Genomic DNA, 20,975 nt, shown 5'->3' on the forward strand with positions numbered 1-20,975 from the left:
GGGCAGCTGTAGCTCTGAAAGGGCACCGCTTTCAAAAGTGCTCCAGGGTCTTGGGAAGCCCCGTCTGGTTGAAGATCTTGTGTTTCTGAATTGCAGAGATGATCTCAAACCCCAGCCACTCAGCAGGTTTAAGGGGCTCTGGTTATCTGGAATCTGCATTTTGAAATCTGCAGCGCCTCCAGATGCAGGATCCTCAAGTTGCGTAGATGAACCTTGCAAAAGAATTGTATGATGACCCCAATCTGTAAGAAATCCTCTTCTGCCTCTAAGGGTACGCAGCTCACATTTAGAGAGCCTGTTTGGAGCGTGGGTAATGACTCGCTGGTGTCTAGGGCTCCTATCTTAAAATATAATTCGCACATCTAGGTCTTAGTTTTCATAGGCGCGAACTATTTTCTTTCATCATTGGTACTGATTTTACACAGTTTGCAAATGCAAATTCATGTATGCCCCCTCCTCTGCCTCAGAATAAGGCAGCCCCTTCTCAGGGTGTGCTGTTTTCCTGGCGTGGAGTTGGAGGGAGCATAGGATGAGGGCTTTAAGTTTTCTGAAAAAGAAATTACTCAAAAAGTGAAGTGTTTCTTTGCTCCTGAAATGTATTCTGGGGAAAAAAAAAAAAAAAAGAAAACCAAAAAACCAACCAACCAAAAAACAGTGCTGTGTCCAGAACCAGGGGGCCGCTTCCCTCATTCTTGTAAGGAGCTCTCGCCAGGAGCAGAGGACTTTCTGCAGTCTGACCTCCAGCACCCCCAGTATATTACACTTCTGGCACAACCCTGTCTTTTGCCTCTTTCCAAACGTGCGAGTGTTTCTCTGTGGCTGTGTTACGTAGGATTTCTCTTAGGAGCATTATGGGTTGCATATGTGGCAGTCAAACACAGATTTAAGTTTTCACTTAATTATTGCATATTTGTCACTGGCGTCAAAAGTTTGCTTGTATCGGCTTTGCAAGCGGGTTTCGAGTGTGCCGCAGCAAAGAGCAGGAGGGCTCTTTAAGCCTTAAGAGTTTTTGAATGTTACTTGACCTGTCTCCGTGCTGCTGAGACCACTTTGATAATAAATGGATCGATACCTTGCTGTTTGCGTAGAGGTGTCTTAAGGGCCGTTGTCGTCTGCTTGCAGCTCTGACAAAGCAATTATTACTGTAGGAGTGGTGGGTTTTACATGTGCTGAGCATTAGCCACTGTCAGGTCAACCTGGCTTTTAAGGAAAGCAGCAAACGTCACTTAATACAGTGGCACTGACTCGGTCCTCTCCGGTTAAGGGACTGTTAATAATTCCATTATCAAGCTGCTACTTTCTGGGACATCCGGTGCTTCCGACAGAAATGGTGGCTTAACTTTGTGTAAGAGTATATAACCAGTGACACCTGCTACCGTAGCCAGTGTCCCCTCTTATCTTCTCTGCATTGGCTAAGCCCACGGCATGCTCGTTACAGGCCCAGCATTGTCATCGTTAGCGATTGACACTAGAAAAGATAAGAATCAGTAACAAAGTAAAATCAAGGCTGTAGAGAAAAGGGGGTTCTGGCATCTCAGTGAGTTCGTTTCTTCTTTCATCGTCTCCTGTCCCCTTCCCCCCCCCACAGTACAATCCTCGTTTATGTTTCCACCTTGCCTGTTGATTCCGTAAAATCTTCCCCTGCCTCTCCCTCAAACTGAGAAGGGCAACGGGCCTCACAGCGTGGCAGTGCTCGCCGAGGGGGGCACTAGCTGCTTGGGGGACAGCACAACGCAGGAGGCAGCAGTGCGAGGAAGGTGGCCACAGCAAGTCCCCACCAGCCTAGTGACCTGAGTGTCCTGTCGCCACCTCGTACCCAGCTGGCTCGTGCTTGCTTTGCAGTCCCACCAGGGGTTTCCAGGGAGGAAAAAACTCCTGGCTTTTTACTACCTTCTCCAGCGGTACAAGAGGAGAAGGAAAGCTCTGCTTTGGTTAAGGAGCACGGCTTCACTAGCGGTAGAAGGGCACTGGTTGGGTTATTCTCAGCAGTCCTCAAGGGCTTTTGAATAACATTTATTTTAGAGCAGCCCCCGGGCTGCTCTAGCTTTCACTGAGGCCTCTGTGACCAGCGGGGTTCACAAGAGAGGAAAAACAGTGGCACACCATGTCTTTTTATACCTACTCCTCTCCTTTCCCCAGCAAGCTCGATCCAGCCAAGATGTTGGACCGGGGGTACATACACTGGGGGCCCTTCTGATCTTTATAATTGCCTGTGGCAGGTAATTAACAACACAAGGGCACTGGTAATGAGGGGGGGAAAGCAAATGTTGAAATTGCAGCCAGTTTGTTCTGCTGCAAGATGTTAATTAAAAAAAAGTCGGGTGCTTTGTGTTGCCTTAGGAAAAAAAGCACCGCGTTCCTGCAAGTGTCACGCTCCCGCTTACCCCGCGACAGCAGATGAAGTTTGAATTGCTTTGGCTATCAGCTTCTTGCAACGTGAACTCCTTGTAATGAAACCAGCAGCAGTATTTGCCCACAGATCTACCTGTAGCTCACAGCGCTACCCCAAACGCAGGCGACCTGTTCAAGCTCTTCGGCTATCTTCTAAGCGAAACGCTTTGTTTGTATTGCAGGCGTGCCGATGTTATCCGTACAACCCAAAGGGAAGCAGAAGGGCTGTGCCGGCTGCAACCGCAAGATCAAGGACCGGTACCTGCTGAAGGCTCTGGATAAGTATTGGCATGAAGACTGTCTAAAGTGTGCCTGCTGCGACTGTCGTCTTGGAGAGGTTGGATCAACTCTTTACACAAAAGCAAATCTCATTCTTTGCCGCAGAGATTACCTGAGGTAAATAGAGGAACGTACTGTGGGCTCTTCCCAAAGCCTCTCAGTGTGCCGCCAGCTGTTTCTTTTTCTAAACCTCTGCTATGAAAACACACACTTGTGCATGGTCAGCCCTGCCCAGAAGAGGGTGGAGTTTCATCCTCTGTCTACGCATGGCTTTTTACTTGCCCTCAACATATTTTGTAGTCAGGGAGGCGGAATCCTATTTTTAGGTCAAGGTAGGAGGAGGAGGGCATGACTTAACTCTTTATTGTTATGAACCAACTAGAACAAATAGCGCTTGCTGAGAAAATTGGGAAGAGATTGTTAATTTTGCTTGCTTATCTTTGGTGTTATACTCTTGCATATTGCCTGACACCTGACCAAACCTTTACCTTTTTTTTTTCCCCAGTGATAGCTTTTAGATATTTTCTAGTGTTTATATTGAGTAGGGTTCCTCCCAAGGGGCTCTTGTCTCTTCCTTAAGTAAACAGAGCAAAACACTCCAAAATTACAGATCAACTTCAAAAAATTTTTCTTCATGAGGAAGTCTGCAGAGACCATCACTGAGTTCTGAGTCAGAACTACCCTGTCAGTGTGTGTCTGCAATATATAACAACACATGGGATTTTTTGCTCAGTGTGTATGGAGGTTTTGTACAGAATGCTTTATATAAACAGTAATTAATTTTAATAAGACAGCAGGCCTAATGCAAACATTCTTATGAGGGTCACACTGCAAAACACTGAGTTTTACTTTGTTTTTCCTTTGGAAGAATGCACTTGATCTCCAGCTAATGTATGTTTTCTTTTTTTATTTTTCCTAAAGCACTGATAGCATTTCCTATGCAATCTCAACCAGCAAACACATCTGAAACAAAACAGAAGCAACACGCTGTTTTAAGATAGAGAGGTAAAATGCCATCTAGCCTTGCGGTGTCCAGACGCTGCCTAGATTAGTCTCAGTGATCAGATGCTTCATGTGTTTCAATGTAAAACACATTCCGGAAAATCTTTAGTAAAATATTTTCTTAGTAAATATTTTCTTAGTAAACTTGAAAAAAAAAGCATCTCCTAAAGATGAGAGATTGAGCACTGAGCCAAACAGAAGAAATAAGTCTGTTAGTTGCCCTATGGGAGCTGCCACCTTGCCTTTCAGCCAGGCAGCGTACAAGAGCATCCTGCCCATACCAGGGGTTTTGCTCCTGTTTCAGCTGAAACTCTCCAGGGCACACATGAAATGTCTCAGCTGAAATTATGCCATGCAGGCAGCAGTCACAGGTCCACACCAGGTCAATCGGGATGCGTGCCCAGAACATAAGTGAGAAAGAGCTTGGGTGGAACGCACCTGAAGGCAAAAAGTCAGGAGAAGCAGCCTTTGGAAAGGTGGAAAGAGTTAACTATCTTCACTATCATGAAATAATTTTTGTACCTTACTTAAGTCGGAGTATTTACTAATGCCACACTTGCTTGGGAAGTATCCTTAACCCTCTCTGTGCTAAGCTGAAAAAAATGAGCTCCAGAAGGTTCTTTAACACACAGTTTTCTAATCCCAAATTAGCGTTTTGGTTCTTCACTGACCTTCCTTCAGTTCAGTTGTACTCTTTCTGTGTTGTGGACATAATTGTGATGTGTCAATGAAGAATATAACGTCTCTTGATCTTCCCTTTTTGAGGATTGTGTAATTTCTTTTCATCAGAGTATCACAAATGGGTCATGCAAGGTATACTAATCACAAGGACCCCCAAAACCTCTTGGGAGAGCTTCTTCCAGGAGTAATCTTCCTTCCACAAAGCAAAGGCTGCATTAGTTTCTGGAGTGTTTCTTTATGCATTACTTTGTTTATACTTTATCTTGTTTGCACCCGTCTTGCCAAGTCATCTGGGTCTCTCCATCAGTCATCCTCCTCTTCGTTATTTATCACTTCTCTAGACTTTGTCATTTGTGCACTTGATAAACAGTGTTGCGTTTGGTTCGCTGTTTTTTATTAATCTGACCTGAAAGATAGATATTCAATGTTATTCTACGTGTTACAGAACCTTACTCAAAATACTCAGCTGGGCGGTGATTCCCATTTACATTTGCTTTTTGAGACCTATGAGTTACCTCATGTTTTGTCTGTTTAATGAGCACCGTATTGATTTTGGTTTGTTCTAGTTTCATAACAAAAATAATGTGCGGCATCAAATCAGACACGTTAAAGTGCTGAAGGAGACTGACGCTGTTAAACTTAGAAGAACCTTTTTATCACTGCAGTTGTAGAGCATTTCTTTCTTTCCTTGGTTTACCCTGAGAAAGCTGCTTTGAGGTGGAAAAGCTTAATCTGTGATCTTCTCACTGGCCCCCAGATGGCATGACTTTCTGGGGCACGCCAGAAACCTGTGCGAGGGATGGGAAAGAAGCCAGGAGTTGCAGACCCCGGCAAACAGCCCACGTCCCATCTTTGAGAAGACAGGGCAACTCATGACATGAAACATGGAAGGCAACAGTTGGGACTAGTGTTTGACCATGTCCCTGCAGCTTCGGGCACAGCAGCAGTTAAGCACGGTCTCTGAACCAAACTTGTTCTGTGCCTGAAAGGGGTCTGGTAGCCCCTCTGCCTCGATTTGTTGGGTTAGAATGATCCCCGGCCCACCAAGGGGGGAGTCTGTCGCTATTTGTGCAGCGGGGTTAAATTGTGGAGGGAGGGCTTACGTGGCCTAAACTTTAAACGTATGTAGTCTCTGTATGTAGTCTGTTACAGCAACTAGAAATAATTCTTACTTGTTTTTTTGTTGGGAAAAGCAATATAATTGTCATAACCCAGCAAATTTGACCAAGGCTCAGGTAGGGAGGAATAACATTAATTCTGTAACACAGCTGTTAATCAGCATTCAGCTGTTTAGCCAGCTTTACAGCTATGATACTTTGTGTTCTCACTAATAAGTAAATTTAGGTTTATACTATTATTTGGGGGTACTGCTGAACTCCTGGGTTCTGTTCTCCTGATGCTAAGAAACCCTTTCAGGGTCCTAGGATAGGAATAAGGGCATTGCTATGGAGCCCCATATTTTATGGAAGTATAAAGCTTTTTTTTTTTTTTACTTTAAAACATCTTCTGTTGCCTTTTACACATAATATTTCTTTCTCTCTCAATTTTAGCTATTAGTTCTATTAATAGAAGGAACTAACGTTGCCATCACCATCATCTCTACTGTCTGTTCACTCCTGGTAATTTGAATTTTTCTTCTTGGAGAATTACCCATTCCCATCATTATATAATTCCTTCACTCCAATAGTTTTAGAGCCTCTATCCACATCTTTTTTTTTCCTCATTAAACAACTCACGGTATTTGTTCTACTAGTCAAATTTTAGCAGAATTCATTCCTAAAAATAAGTTTTCATACTTCACACTGTAGTCGCACCATAAAGGGAGTACTTCATCTAGAGGACAGCCAAAGGGAGTACTTCAGCTAGAGGACAACCAGAGGAATGTATTGTTGGCCACTGCCTCTACATGCCTTTGAATAAGAAGAGGGTAAATATAGCACTGATATTTAGTAGGTCAACCATCATGTGAAAAATTAAAAGCTAGACTGATTCTGCACCCATAAATGTAAATATATGCATCTTTTCTATCTGAAGTTCACAAGGAATATTGCTGAGTAATGACCAGGAGAAAAAAAATCGGTGTTTCATAATCTCTTTTATAGCCCAATGTTTCTTTGAGTTTGCCCGTGAACCGATTGTCTCGTTTACGAATACGTGCTTCATGACCTGGTGCGACGTGCTTTCCCCTCGCCTTGCTCAGTCTCCATCGAGGAGCCTGCGGCAGCCTGTCCCTGCCCGGGGCTGCAGAGACCCAACCATTTACCTCCCTGCACTGGGTTCCTGCTTGCCTCGTTGCTGTGGAGGCAGCAATCTATAGGTGCTTGCCTATAGACACAAAGGGCTCCTGGAGTATTTTGGGCTGCTTAGAAATTCAGCTGAAGTGATGGTTGATTTGCAAGTCTGGGACCCTGCTTGTGCCACCCCTCCTGCGGGCAGGTGTCGGGGACAGGGATGAATTTCTGGACTTCTGTCATCGGCATGGGGCAGAGCTCTGGGACAGGACTGTGCCTGGCTCCCGCCCCGCTGCGCCGGCGTTTCTTTGGAGCCGTCTTTGTCCGAGGTGTGGGCTGCCAGCCACGTGCGCTGGTCCTCTGTGGGTTTTTAGAAGAAATCGTTTGAATGGATTTCAGGAGCCGCTAGCAGACCATAGCCCGATCATTTGTTTCAAAAGATAAACTGTCGTCATTGCTTGTGAAGGAACATTTGTTAACCTTCACATTTCATAAAACACTTTCTTGCTCATTTTTTAATCATGAAAGATGAAATTGGATCTCGAGTTGTTATCCTTGCGGTATCACCTCAGTCTCCAGCTGTGTCTAGATGTATCTTTCGATACATTTCATCTGAGCAAATAGATTTACCATTTGTTTCATAATCACAGTTCCAGCATTCCTACCTCTAATTATTTTTGATAAGCAAATGCTATTGAAGAAACTGCTTCTGGGACAGAGAAGCTTAGCGTGCAGCTCGGATGGCTCCTCGCAGCTCCCGCACAGCAATGTGTGTTTGTTCCTCGGCGTAATTAAACATTCACCAAGCTCCAGTTCACAGGGACGGTTTGGGTGTTGCATCAGGATTTCCCAGGAGGAACTGACAACTTAAATTTCACTGTGAAGTGCTGATGAAGAACGTGATTTTTCCTTTTTACTCGGCATGGTGCCCTCACGCGAGCAAAGGCGAGTCAGGCTCGCTTTGACAGGAGCAGAACTGTCGCTTCTGCACGTTTGATATGCTGGTGCCAGGAAAGTTTTTCATCGTTTAAACTGATTAGGGCCTTAATTAGACTCCAAAGAAAACTCAAAACCTGCGTTAAAAAATGATAGAGAATCAGTAAGAGAGAATGGCCTTCCGGGAAGCCCTGATACTGTTCTCGGTGGATTTCATGGAAATTCTTTTCATCCGACTTCCCATGTGTTTCGATCGGTTCCGCAACCTCGGCACGGCATCGGTGCCGCAACCTGAGTGTGGCATCTGTGCCTCTGGCAGGCGGAGCAGCCCTGCACACCCCGTCTGAGGGATGGAGACGTCCCGGCAGGACTGCCATCCCCTGGCACAGGCACCCCTCACCACTTGTTTGTGCCGTGGAGGCTGGAACTCCACCCTGGGCAGCTCCTCGTCCACACAGCCTGGTACTGGGGTTCCCAGTTGTTGGATACTGGGTTTGCTCTACTCTGAATGCCCCAGCGGGTTCGTTCTGTTAGTGACTTGCTTTGGGAGCCCTTTAGATGAAGCGTTCTGTACCTGGGAAATGTGCAGGGTTTAATTTGGTTGTGGGATATGAAAAGCGGTCTTGCGCAAACCCCGGCACCCCGCTCGGTGGCACAGGAGGACGCAGGCACGCGCCCTCCCTCTGGAGGGGTTCCCCGAGTCAGTAACGAAGGCCCTAAGCCAAACATTTAAACCACGGTTGGACGTGTAAGCGCAAGTCTTCGGGAACGGGAAAGCACGTGCTGAAACTAGCAGAGTTTGTTAATCTACCAGAGACGTCAGTAATACTCTGAATGGAGCTTCAGCCTGCAGAAGCTGCAACACCTTTGAAGCAGCAGGGAGAGTCGTTGGGACTTTTTTTTCCACCCCCGAGAAGTGTAGTGCGCACGCAGGCGCCGAGAGCGTGCCCTGCCTGCTTTTCAAGTGATGCGTTCAGCGTGGGGAGCAGAGGTATGAATGCAGTGTGGCTGAACAAATGGTATCTGCTCAGAGCCTAAAAATGTCGCTAAATTGAAGTGCTGTTCTTGCATCGCAACAGGGAGCATCTTGCTTGCTATATAGGATACTCTCACTTCTACTCTTGGTATCTCTACAGATTAAGGAGGATTAATTAGGCTCAAAATACAAAGTGTCTTGGCAACATTGCTATGCTTTGTGATGTTAAAGCAGAGACTTTTTTTTCTCCATCGTAGCTGGTCCAGGAGTTTCTCACAGCCCGTGCCTTTCAAGATAAACAAGCAATGCTTGGTTTGTTCATTTGATTTTTTTCCTCCCCCTTTTTTTTTCCTTCTCCACAGCCTCCCAGTGAGGAGGGAAGCTTACGGGGAGGAATTCGTCCTGGCTCTGGTATACTAGCGTGCCTCTGGCACTTGCAACCTTGCAGTTTTCTGACTGCTGTTTTCAAACTCCCCTAAGAGAATGTTGTTGCATGTGTGTGCAACAGTGCCAGAGACAGCCGAGGTGGGTTTTAAGGTCAGCGGCTTCAGTTATACCGTAAGGAAGGCTGGGGAGGGCAGGAGGACTTGGACTTCTACCTGCTAAGAGTCCCAGCCCCACTGTAAGTATCTACTGAGAATATGGAGGGAGAGACCAAAGGAGTAAAAACTAAGTGAACATTCAGCTTCATTCTTCAACTGAAAACAGATGCCCTTGAGCAACCTTGAAGTTTATGCCCAGTAATCTCTGAACTAGTGCGGTCACTCAACCAGAGGGCTTTTTTGTCCCGCGCTGGTTCAACTCCTCCTGCTATGCTATCCAGAAATGCCAAACCCTTTTGGCATGCAAGATGTAAATTCTTTGGGATTGAACTTGAAGGCTTCACGAGAGGACAGCTTGACCAACTTCATTAGTATCAAAAGGCATTTCTTTTCCTTCAGCTGACATGACTTCCCACTGCAGCACTGACAACGGCGTCCTGGATAGGAGGGCGCACCAGCTAATATGTATTTACCGTGCTGAAACGCTTATCGCTAAGGCTCTCTCTGAATATTACACAAACACCGATTACAGGGAAGTTAGAGACCTCGAGTCTGAAGTTGCTTTTAAGCTTATTCTTTTCATCTTTTGAAGTGATGTTCAGGCTTTCCTTGCAATTATTGGCATATTCAGTCAAATTTGGTCAAATAGGACTTGTAGCTCAGTATATTTCTAATATCCACAGATGGGGAAAAAAAATGATTGTAAGCTGTTAAGAGCCATCCTTACTGCAAGACTAGTTGTTGGTTTGTTTCGGATGGTAGGGGCAAACCCTTTTCTTTTCAGGATGATGAGTTTCAGGTACGTAAAGCAAGTCATCTTTTACAGCAGGTCCTGATGGAGCTAGGAAATAAATGGCAGCGGGCATATAGGGAACATGTATGGGAAAACCGAATTCCCCTACTAGCCGGAGAGGATATGAGCATGGGGTTCGGTAGCTCTTCAGAAACGTTTATATCCAGATAATCTGTATATACAAATATAGAGAGAAATATGTAGCTGTACACAAATGTGGATACTTATCCGTAGGTAAGCGTTGAGTCCTCTTCCAACTCATAATTCTTACCTTTCAGTGTTGACAAAGCCTCTTGGTTTGGGGAATCATCAGTCTCAGCTGTTTACTTTTGAATTTGTCTTGTTCTTGTGGTGTTTAAAAAAACATCTGATTGACACTCCCAACCCATCCTTTCAGTACCACTCGTGATTTATATGTGCCTGTCCTGGTTCCTCTTTTTTTTTTGTTTCCTGTGAAGCAAACAGCTCCAAGAATTTCACTCTTTCTGCGGAGGGAGGATTTTCTCCCTTTTTCTTGATTGCAAACAGCTAGCTAGTCTGACACCAGACTAGAGAGAGGAGAAGAAATGGGGACTCTCTCCTTGTAGGCAATGACTAAACAGATTGCTGTTTCTAGTGGTGACAGAAATAGGCAATCAGGTTCTCAGTTTAGCCACTCTGCACATTTTGGTCAGAGAAGGAAAAATCTGTTAAAAGGTGCTAAACGTAATATGTTCATCTGAGGAGTTTCTTCCTGTTTTCCCTGCAGTAAGGACCCCTTACGATTCTCTTTTTCCCCCAAAACCTGCAGGGTGTTGTTGACTTTACTATAGTTTGCATTAACTTCAGGTGTATTTGCAGAGCTGGTGAGGTCTGGATCGTCGTGCAGAAGACTACTCTTTAGCCCTGACAGGACTACATAAAAAGCATCCTTCGGCAGTTGCCTACCGCTTCCGGGAGCGCTCCCTTCTTTCCCCATTAATTCATTTGCATTCACTGCTGCTCCTGTATGCCAATTAGCTTTAATTTCTACTATACACACTGACATCAATGGCCAATGAGAACAGCGCGTAGTGGGGTTTTTAGTGTGCCTATAAACTACAGAAAATTGTCCTTGGACAAACTCCTGCTTTTAGACTGGCTGACAACAATAGACGTGGTTAAGTTCAGGCTAAGAGCCATTAAACATAATTACTACCACAGGGTAAAAGTTTAATTGTGCTAAATTTTAAATCTGCATAGTCTATGCTTATTTACAAGCTGCCTAGGTCTTCCTGTTACATAAGGGGAAATAAAACTGTACTTAAAAATTGTTGCCTTTTAACTTCAAAGGGAGATGAAAAAAAATGGGTTTTTCAGAAGAAGCAAAACAGCTCCAAACCGAAACCTTTCTGTATTTCCAGCTTCTTTTATGCCGATGGCTCTAAGCTGGTAAGTAGATGCTGAGCATCTTCCGATAGATTTTTCTAATGCGCTTCAACTTTGCGTGCGTGAATGTGTGAGAGAGTATTGCATCTCTTATAAAGGTGTCTGGGGCACAGAATACTGGGGTTCTTTTGAATGTAACCACAGATGGGGCTTGGGGTGGTTTTCCTCCTGCTCCTTGTCTTCTCTCCCTCTTGCAATAACGTTAAGCTCCCCACCTCAGAAAGTTTCAGCTCAAGTAGCTTCTGGGTAAGTAGGTATCAGAGGTGGCAGGTTTTTTTGCAAGCAAACACAAAAGGCAAAAATCTGTGTTCATTTTGCTTTTTCTTCCAGCAGATTAAAAAAAAAAAATAATAATCATGTTCACTGAGCTACAAGTTACAGCGTATTTTTAGAAGCATGGTGAATATACAGGGCTTTAAATCACTCCCTGAAAAGCAGATTAAAATTAGGAAGTGCTAGAATAAGTGTGAAATGTTCATCTGTTGGGAAAGGGAGGGTATGGAGGACTGTGAAACTTGATAGAAGAGAAAAAGATTAGCACACAGACTAGCTGGAAGCTACGTTTCTGTAGACATTAGAAGGCAACACGATTTCAGCTGGACAGAACATAAGCTTCAGATCTTATGCAAACAGTCAAAGCTGTTTAACAATTGGTTTACCCCCAAAACCCCTGAAAGGAGACAGGTGAATACGATGCCAAATACATTTTTCATGTTTCTTAAGCTAACTGTTTAAATAGTTAAGTGAACATCTGTCCAAATTTCCCCATCATTTCCATTTAGAAAAGTCTCCCATTTGAAGGCTGAAGAAAAGCGCCTGCTTAACAATGCAAATGGTGCTGTCTGGGGCCCCTTTATTTTGTTTAATCTAGATTGAGCTCCACACAACTGTGATGCTAATGAATAATGGATATTTTATACTTGTGCATGTAGCAGTGCTGGGCACAGAGCAAATCTAGGATTAACCTCCCACTTTCCCTGCCTAACGCGTATTGGGCTCGTTTTTTGAGTTTGTGACTCGGGTACTCTAAAAACGGATGCCTGGTTTTATGGAAAATGGCACCACCCCCCCCCCCCCAGTAGCTGTCAGGTTTTGCTGTGCCCAAGTGCAGTACCATAGAAGGGGGCAGCTATGTTGGGGGAGGGAGGGAGGGAGAGAGGGAGGGATGTCTGTATTAATGGCTTGATTTGTGAGCGGGTGCTGAATGAGAGCCAGGGCGTTTCGGGTGGAGACCCGTACGCTTTTCAGTGCCACGTTATTTCAGTCCCGTCTGCTGGCATTAGGCAGCCGAGCACTGCGCTCAGCTGCCTGCCCTGCCTCCCTGCCTGCCTGTGGAAGCAGGAGCCAGCCGGAGTCCGCTTGCGGGGAGAAAGGGGCTGCCCCGTTACCCATTACATGGTCCGAGTTTGCTAGTGCAAACAACGTAGCTGGGATTTCACTCTGCCTTTCAGCCCTGATATGATGGACCTTAGGGGAAGAAATTTTGGTACTGCCATTGCGATTTTTTTCTGTCCTGCCCCGTTATAACGCAAGCGTTTCCATTTGGTTTGCATCGTTCAACTTTCAGGAGAAATGCAGTGCTGTTTCTTCATAGGAAGTCTTGGGGTTTTCCAGCCAGGCGCAGTGAAAGAGCGCTGATACCGCTTCTAACGGGAACACGAGGGTGGCCTTTTTTTTATAGCTGAAGAGCAAGCTGACTGTGGTAGCACAGCGCTGTGGGCTGGTGGGAGAGTTGCGTGGAGGTTTCTATAACGTCGCTGGGTGTTTTAATTCACAATTACGGGCCGGTAATAATTAGTATTGATTAGCTTGGCAAATTGCAGGTTTAGAAATTGGTTATAGATTTTCCTGATGCTTCTCATCTGCCTGTTGTGGAATCAGCCAGAACCAATGGCTCGAAACAAACCGCGAGCCCAGATCTGTCTGCGGGCAGCGACGCGTTGCGTGCGCAGAGCTAATGGTCGGCAGGAACCGTACGTCTTGAGGCTCATTGCCCCAAGAATACGATTTTCATCGTCGCCTAAGCCAAGTGACTAACCACATGCGTATTGACCGCAGTCTCAGGTGAAACTTGGTTTTGTCGGCCTGTTGATTCGTGCCCCAGCTGGTTCGTGTGGCTTTAACGTCGCAGTGGCATGCTGCCCCTGGCGCGCGCAGGGGTCTGCAGGGACGCCTTGGAGAAGGGGGCCGGGGGAAGGATGCTGCAGTCTTGGCTGAGTCCCCCGGCGGGAGCTGTAACAGCAGCAGACATCTGGGGAGACAGATAGTGAAAGCCAAGACGAAAATGGCAAAGCTTCCAGTGCTGAAGGGCTGTCCTCGAGGAGAGGGGAGCTGAAGTGGAACGGCTGAGCATGCTGTTCGGGCCTCGGTGGAAGGGCTTAGCTGGCTCCCGGGAGGGATGGGGAGGCGGGAGGAGGGGGGCAGCGCCGGGGAGGAGGGCTTGCTCTCTGAGACGCTTTGCAAAATGCCGTCGTGCTCATCGCGAGAGAAATTGTCCTTTTTAGTTTTAAGCAGCAGGTAAGCGAGGTTCTTCCTGAGCTGTACTACGGCGTTGCCGGCCAAGGTTGGCGAAGTTTGTGTGTCTTCTGTGTCTCGCTGCGAGAGGCGGCCAGCCTGCCTCCCTCCCTTAGGTTGCGCTACCCCAGCTCCCCCACCGCTGCAGAGAGGCGGATGGTTTTTGACTGAAATTTTGTGAGCCCCAAAATAGTGCTCTAAGTGTTTAATGCTTTTCTCCATTAGACAGCAAATTAGCCCTAGGCTCGCAAACCAAATGAAGTTTCATCTCGACAATTGGAGCCTGCTCACCAGGCAGTTTTATCCCAAGTTCCCGTACGCTGGTCGGTCAGCGAAATGGAGACTGCAACTTCTATTTATTGGTGCAATACAGTATTTGATACTGCTAATTACACTTAATTAGTCCTTCCTCCATTTAATTAAAATGGCTTCTAATGATTGTGCTTCTTTGGCAGGCTCTTTGGTACCACCGGGAATTGTGCTGCCTGCAGTAAACTGATCCCTGCCTTTGAGATGGTGATGAGGGCCAGAGATAATGTTTACCATTTGGACTGCTTTGCCTGTCAGCTCTGCAACCAGCGGTGAGGACACGGTTATTATACACACAAACACAAGCTAATTTATACCTTTGCCCGCAAAATAGGGGAAATGTTTGATCCGCGCTACCTGTCTGGGGCTCACAGCCTGCTGGCGTGGCTTGGGCTGGTTTATGAGGCTGCCCTGGGTGATGCATCTAAGTACCTGTAGCCCCTTTACTGTGAATCCCCTTGGAGCTGGGGGGAGTTGGGGGGGGGGGGGGGGGGGGGCACACAGACCGCAGATCTGGCCACGGTTGTACACGGCACAGCTGCTGCTGAATAAAACAAACTGCTTCAGCGTCCTTTCAGGATCTACCCTCTTTGCAGAACACAGACGATGGAGACTGGACCTTCTCTGGCAAACTGACGTTTTGCTTAAATCAGGTTTCTGTGAGGCTCAAAACTGGGAACGACAAAGGAAAAGGAGAAAGAGAAAGGACGGGAAGGAGGCAAATACTCTAGATAAGCCCTTTCCAACACTAGGAACAAATCCCTTTGTTGTGTAATTAATAAGGGACCTCGGTGGTGTGATTTTGAGTGGGGCTTGTGTATTTCTGCTGGGTTTTACTCAGTGGAAAATGCACATGAAGGAGTATAATAAAGGGTCATGCACAAAGTTTTCACTTGGGCTACCTGTAGCCAGCTGAGTTTGAGAGGGCTGTGAAAAATCTTCCCGGCACCCCATTTGTCAGTCATTGTAGGCAGAATGGAAGTGCACAGAGCCAGACATGATACAGTGTCACCTTCTGATGCATCCATCCATCCTTGTCCAAGACAGGCCTGGAAAGTGTTTAGTAGGGCTGTAGTGACTGCCCAGGGCCGAAGGGCTGCGCTGGGGTTCCTGTTCTGGGCTTGTGGTTGTGTTTTCCAAAGATGAAACGAGGAGGCAATGCTTCATCCCGTGTGACAAAACTCATGGGAAGATGGAGAACCTAATGCTGTAAAAGTCAAGCTAAAAGCCTGACCTAAAAATTCATCACTTGCCCTAGAACAAAAGTTACAGCGGGATCTCTAACAAAGCAGTCATACATGGTACACGTGTGGATGCAAACTCCTGCCACCTTTCCCACTAAACTTAGGAGACTGCACAAGCTGGGGTCTGAGTCTCCTTCCGTGCCCTCTGACAGCGCCTTAGTTCACGGGGATGAATGGGGTTGCGGCTGGTTGGTGCCACAGCACGGAAGAGGAGAATCGGGCGAGCCGCTTGTAGCTCAGGTGGCGTTACTCAGTCACGGTATTGAAGGCGGAGGCGGTGTTTGTTCAAGGTAGAAAACTCTCCTATTAATATTGGCGGCGTCCACAGACGCGGTGGCAGCGCCAAGGCGGCAGTGACATCTAGTGGCTCCCAGCCTTGGGCTCCTTTCTGGAAGCCGTGCTGAATCTTTCAGTTGCCCAGTCTTGTTTTGCCACTCTTGAACGTGCTCCTGCAGCAGCCGTGACTCCCCATCGGCAGCGTGTGACTCCTTGCAGAGCTAATGGGAGATGGTCCATCTTCACACAGCTGAAATTACTGGGTGGTTGTGGGGTTTGTCTCCAGACTCGGCAGTGTTGCAGGGTGCTGCCGGGCTCAGCTTTCTTCAGCCTGCCGATGAAGGCCGGGCAGGAGAGGGATGCTCCCAAACGCCACGCAGATACTAGGGTTAGAGCATCTCAAATGTCCCTTCTGGCAGAGGCAAGTCCGGCGCCGGGCTGCACAGGCAGGAGTGCTGGGTTGGCCTTGGAGTCTGTAGGATGAGTATTTGTCATCAAACCCCTACTTCACGCTAGCTTCTCTCATGGAAAAGCCTCACGCTGCCTAGTTTTCATTTTCAGGAATTTCTTTTAAATTTCAACCTTTATCATAAAGGCTCCAAAGCACCTCACTCGCTCTCTTCCCTCTGCGCTTGAGAACACTGTTACTGCACTCAGTGCAAAGTGTGGACCTACTTTGCCCTTAAAACAACCTCCACGCGCTGTCACTGCCTGGCAGGAAAGCGCAGGTAATCCCCCCGTTCTGGCAGAGTCACGCTTTGATGCACAAGGGATTTGCCCAGTTTGAGAGAAGCTGAGTTTTTCTGAAAGATGGGCTGAGCGGACAGCGTAGAGCTATGTGTAGATTGTTATTTTTGGCCGAGATCAGAAGGCTACAAACTTTGATGACTTATCCTCTAGAGATTTTGGCCTGGAAGGGCAGAACGGCAGCGCTCCTGTAACAGACGACATTGGAAGCTGAACTGAGAACAGTGAGTTTAAGTAACCCCAAAGTCAAAATTGCAGAGGTGGATGCCAAAACTAGTTCTGAATCAGAAGCCCCATGTGAAACCCGACCTCGTTCTTCAGCTGTGAAAAGATTTGATTATGAAGACTAGTTCTCTTCCAGCTTACTTGCCCTTCTATAGCTAGGCTGTCTGTGTAAAGTGTTAAATCCATCAGAGCAAAATCTCTAATATTTTTATTGAGCGTGCACTGTTTTCATTAGCTCCAAAACATCAGGTTTGCAGCGAGTCCTACAACGCTACTCAGCCTACTGTGCTTTAAGCTGTTATGAGGTTGACATTACTTGTCACAATACTGAATAAAAGTTGGTCGCCGCTGTAACTGGCTAATAGGGTGGCATGAAAAGGGTTGCAGGAAATCCCGCTGCCTGTGTTGCCGTTATCTAAAATGTGGGTTTGCTCCGAAGAAAATCACTCTGTAGAAACGGCAGGGGAGGTTCAGCGCCTGTTTCTCGCTGCTGCCGGCTGGAACTCGATGAGCCAGACAGGCTCTGCGACAGACCCGCTCCGAGCATGGGGGCTGGCGCTGCGGTCCCACGTCTCGCTCTGAGGACAGCCGCAGGCTGGGACACGTGAGACTGCGTCTGAAGTTGCGACGCATCAGCTGAAAAGACGCCAGTTTACTGCTGGGCTTGCAGAACTGGCAGGTAGAAAGAAATAGTCACCTTTCCAGTGAATCAAGCCCTTTTCCCCAAACTTCACGGGGTCTCGGGGTACCCCAGATGCACATTTTACTTCCCATGTGCTCAAACGCACACCCCCACCCCCGACTCCCTAGTTCTCCAACTCCTCTTTTGGCTCCTCTAGACCCAAACTGGGTTTGGTAAGAGATAGCTGTTGGTCATGCTGGTGGCAAGAGTAATTTTTGCATTTCTCTTCCTGGAGGTTTATATCCCTACTTAAGGTAGGGATAAGAAGCAAAAAGCGAGCAGCTGTGGCTGTTATTTATAGTGAGTAAACCTACTGGTGGGGAAGGTGGTGTTAAGGAGCATGTGTGTAGTACAGTTTATAGCATAAAAGCTGTTAATTTAGATTTATATTAATTTTTAGCTTTCTAATATACAAAAAATGTTAAATTTCAGAACTACTAAAGCATGTACCAAAGGGAGAAGAAGATGGAAGGTCTCCAGTGAAATCATATAAAGTGAGAACCAATGCCCAGTTCTCTCTGGACTGACTTGGCAAATTAATCAGCGTATTTGCAGGCGTCCAGTTGGAGAAAACTTGTACCCGTGTCAGACCTATAAAGGAGCTCTGAAATGATCGGTCCTGTTCTTGTAGCAGAAAATACTCCAGTTTATGGAGATGCTCTGCCCGAAGCTGCCTGAGTTACAAATCTAGAAAGCATTTTTGACAAGGAGTAGGCAATGTCCCTGCCAAAGCTCCGCCTGGGAGCAGAGGAAATGGGCATATGAGGTCTGCGAAGTCTCCTGAGGATGGAGGTTATCTCCATCGATCTTCCTTCAAAGCCCAGGAAATATTCAGCCTCGCCAGAGGCTGGTACCTACCCGTTCCTCTTGGTTCAGAGCTGCCTTTTGGCGCAGGGACCAGGGTGCCTCTCAGCCTTAGGGACCTAGGGCCGATTTAAGACTCAGCGCTTGGGGCAGGGAGTCGCAGCCCTGTGCTCTGGTCCGTCATTGCCCTGCTAGTGTGATGGACAAAAAAACAGCCCCTGAATTGGGTGCAAAGAGCATCATTTGGTATCTTAAGAAGTAAAGATTAGGTTCTGATTCTTGAGCAAGCAGGCAGGGCGGAAAAAGCTATTGGCTGTCAATTCACACCTCTCAGATCTTATATGTGGGACTTTTTTTGACCTTAATGGTCAAATAAAATTGTTAAATATCACAAGCCTCTCTGTCAACTTCAAGACAAACAGAACAATTTACATGGTATATAGAGAGCGGTGCCCTTCGCTCAATGAAGATAAAGGTTAGGGGTCCAGCCACCAGGAAATTTCTGTTTATTGTTCCGCACTGTACACAAGGGGGTGAGGAAGGACTTAATAGCCAGTCCTTGCCTGGAAATTAGTGCAAATACCGCCTCACCCGAGGGAACCATGGAAATGCGGATACCAGCAAAAACTTCAAATAGTCTCCGTGTAATATCGCCCGTTTGATTTCCTGGCTGTAGATCCGACACCTCTCGTCTGCAGGGACAAACCCCTTTACTGCTCCCCAGCCTCCTCCCGCCACCGGATCAGGACCTGGCAGAGACCGGCACCTGCTTCTCCCGAGCTGCTTCATACAACCGTGGCCTGGGAGCTGAGCACCGCCGCGCCGGGAAAAGGGATGGCAAAACCCCAGGGCCTGTGTGGGGAAGGGGAAGGGGAGGAGAAGCATGCAGGCTTCTCCACCACCGGCGGAGCTGGATACCAAACTCCAGTCCGCAGAGTCATCTTCAGACCCAATCTGCCTCAGATTGCCCCTCGTTGCAACCTCTGTTCATGCTTAACGCCCGTTAATTCTTTTTATCTTCCAGGTTCTGTGTGGGAGACAAATTTTTCCTGAAGAACAACATGATCTTGTGTCAGATGGACTATGAGGAAGGGCAGCTGAACGGGAGCTTCGAGTCCCAGGTTCAATAGCAAACCCTGCTTCGCTGAAGCACTGTGGGATGGGCGCTCGGCCGCGCGAGCAGCCAGGGCGCCTGTCAGCTTGCCTGCAATATTTTTTTAATTCTTGGTCCAGAGAGGACTATATACATTGTAGTACTTTTCCCCCCCAACACAAAGCAGTTACAATTTTAGATGTACAGTTGTGCCTGCTTAGCTGAGCACTGCATTGCCTGTATGTTTGTGAGTTTTTGGGGTCTGGGGGAGGGCTCTGTACAGTCTGTTTTCTGTATATAAACTGGAACATTTATTTTATGAAAAATGTAATGCAATTTTATTACTGGTGTGAATTAAAAATTATGAATGTTTCCTGGTCATCTTAGCTGTGGTTTGTTCCCCACGGGGTGAAAGCCTGCGTTTCCTGTGGTTGGTGTTTGAGCAGACCATTAGAAACGTAGACACGGATCTCTGGAAGCTGCATGAAGAAAGACAGAGGCAGGAGCTCACACACACAAACCGGGGGACGAAATGCTGCTGCAGAGTTCGACCTCTCCGCTTGATCCATGTGGAGACTTGTCTCCCAAAACCTGCTGCACGGGAGCGAACGGGCTGCGGGTGGGTGATGGCTGGGAACCATTGGTGTCACCGGCCGGGTCCCACCAAGGCTGCTGCGCAGGGCTGAGCTGGTGGCTCAGAGTCGCCTCGCTTTTCGCCTCTAGGAATTCAGACAGAGCATTTCCATGGCCAGGAGTGCCTGTTGGCCGGCTGATACGGCGTCTCCAGTCTGGGCTGCGAGGAACAGGCTCCCTCCAGCCCTGCCAAGAGGTGCCCAGGCATGCATCGCAATATTAATTTCAAGGCTTTCGTAGGCAGTGGGGTTTTCCTGCGGGGCATCGCTTGTCCAGGTCGGAGCTGCTGCGAGAGCTGATGTCAGGGTTCGAAGGCGACCGGGCGCTGACGCAGCATCCCTTTCTGCAGCCCTTTTTGCTTACTCTGTGCCAGGTGCTTTGACCTCCCACATAAGGAAAGCGATCGGATTTGAAGCATCTCCCGTGGAAAAGCTCTGAACTGTGTTCCTGCTGCGATGCTTTGTGCAATGGTTTTCAAGGTTATGCAATTCATGTGCAACCCACTGGACTGTACCAAACACATCTCTTTGTACTGTGAGTGTCACTTTAATACAGTGCACCAGTAGCTGTAAAGGATGGCTGCAATTCTATTTATTTTGTCTTCTTGCTTTTTCTTAGGTTTACCCTGCTTTCCTCTAATAAATAGACACCAAGTACTTTTTCCTGAGGTGACTTCATCAGTTGCTGGTTCTGGGTCACGTCTGTGTTCTCAGAATTGCAAATGCCACGTGCAGCGCAGCTCGGGGCTGCCCTGCCTGTTGCATGAAATGCTTTTATGTACATCTAGGTTGAATAGTGGCTAAACAGAAGCAAAGCACCACCAGACGCTTAGTATACTTCAAAATATTACCTGTCATCTGAAGCCACCTCAAAAGTGTGGACTGATTGAGTGGTTTTTCTCTTCATAAACAGATGTGTTGGGTTGGACCCAAAGTGGCCCCATGCCCCTTTTATTACCATAAAAATGGAATAGCAATTAAAAAGCCACCTATAGCTGCCTATGGATATGTGGCGCTTTAATTGCTATTCATTGCAGTGTCTTTTGGGGTTGGGCTGTGTGTGGAGGGGTTGTCTGTTGAGAAATTATAAACCTGATACTCTTGGAGAGGTTATTGCAGGTGGCCACACTGGGGCTACTGAAGGAGCAGCTTGTTGCCCCAACATTTTGATTCCTTGCTTGGAAATGGGCTGCCAGCCTGCCTCTGCCTCT

General features: G+C 47.1%; 1 protein-coding gene across 1 annotated transcript in view; it reads left to right on the plus strand.

Moving 5' to 3' along the window:
- LMO1 (LIM domain only 1) overlaps positions 1-19,499 on the plus strand; it is a 61,920-nt gene extending 42,421 nt beyond the window's left edge. The window contains exons 2-4 of the mRNA XM_082485866.1: positions 2,574-2,787; positions 14,208-14,333; positions 19,064-19,499. Of these exons, the coding sequence (XP_082341992.1) occupies positions 2,574-2,787; positions 14,208-14,333; positions 19,064-19,169 (446 nt within the window). The 3' untranslated portion in view covers positions 19,170-19,499. The remainder of the gene's footprint in view (positions 1-2,573; positions 2,788-14,207; positions 14,334-19,063) is intronic.
- Positions 19,500-20,975: the final 1,476 nt, after the last annotated feature.

The sequence above is a fragment of the Vanellus vanellus genome (assembly GCF_965231255.1).
Source record: "Vanellus vanellus genome assembly, chromosome: 6".
NCBI classification, from domain to species: Eukaryota; Metazoa; Chordata; class Aves; order Charadriiformes; family Charadriidae; genus Vanellus; species Vanellus vanellus.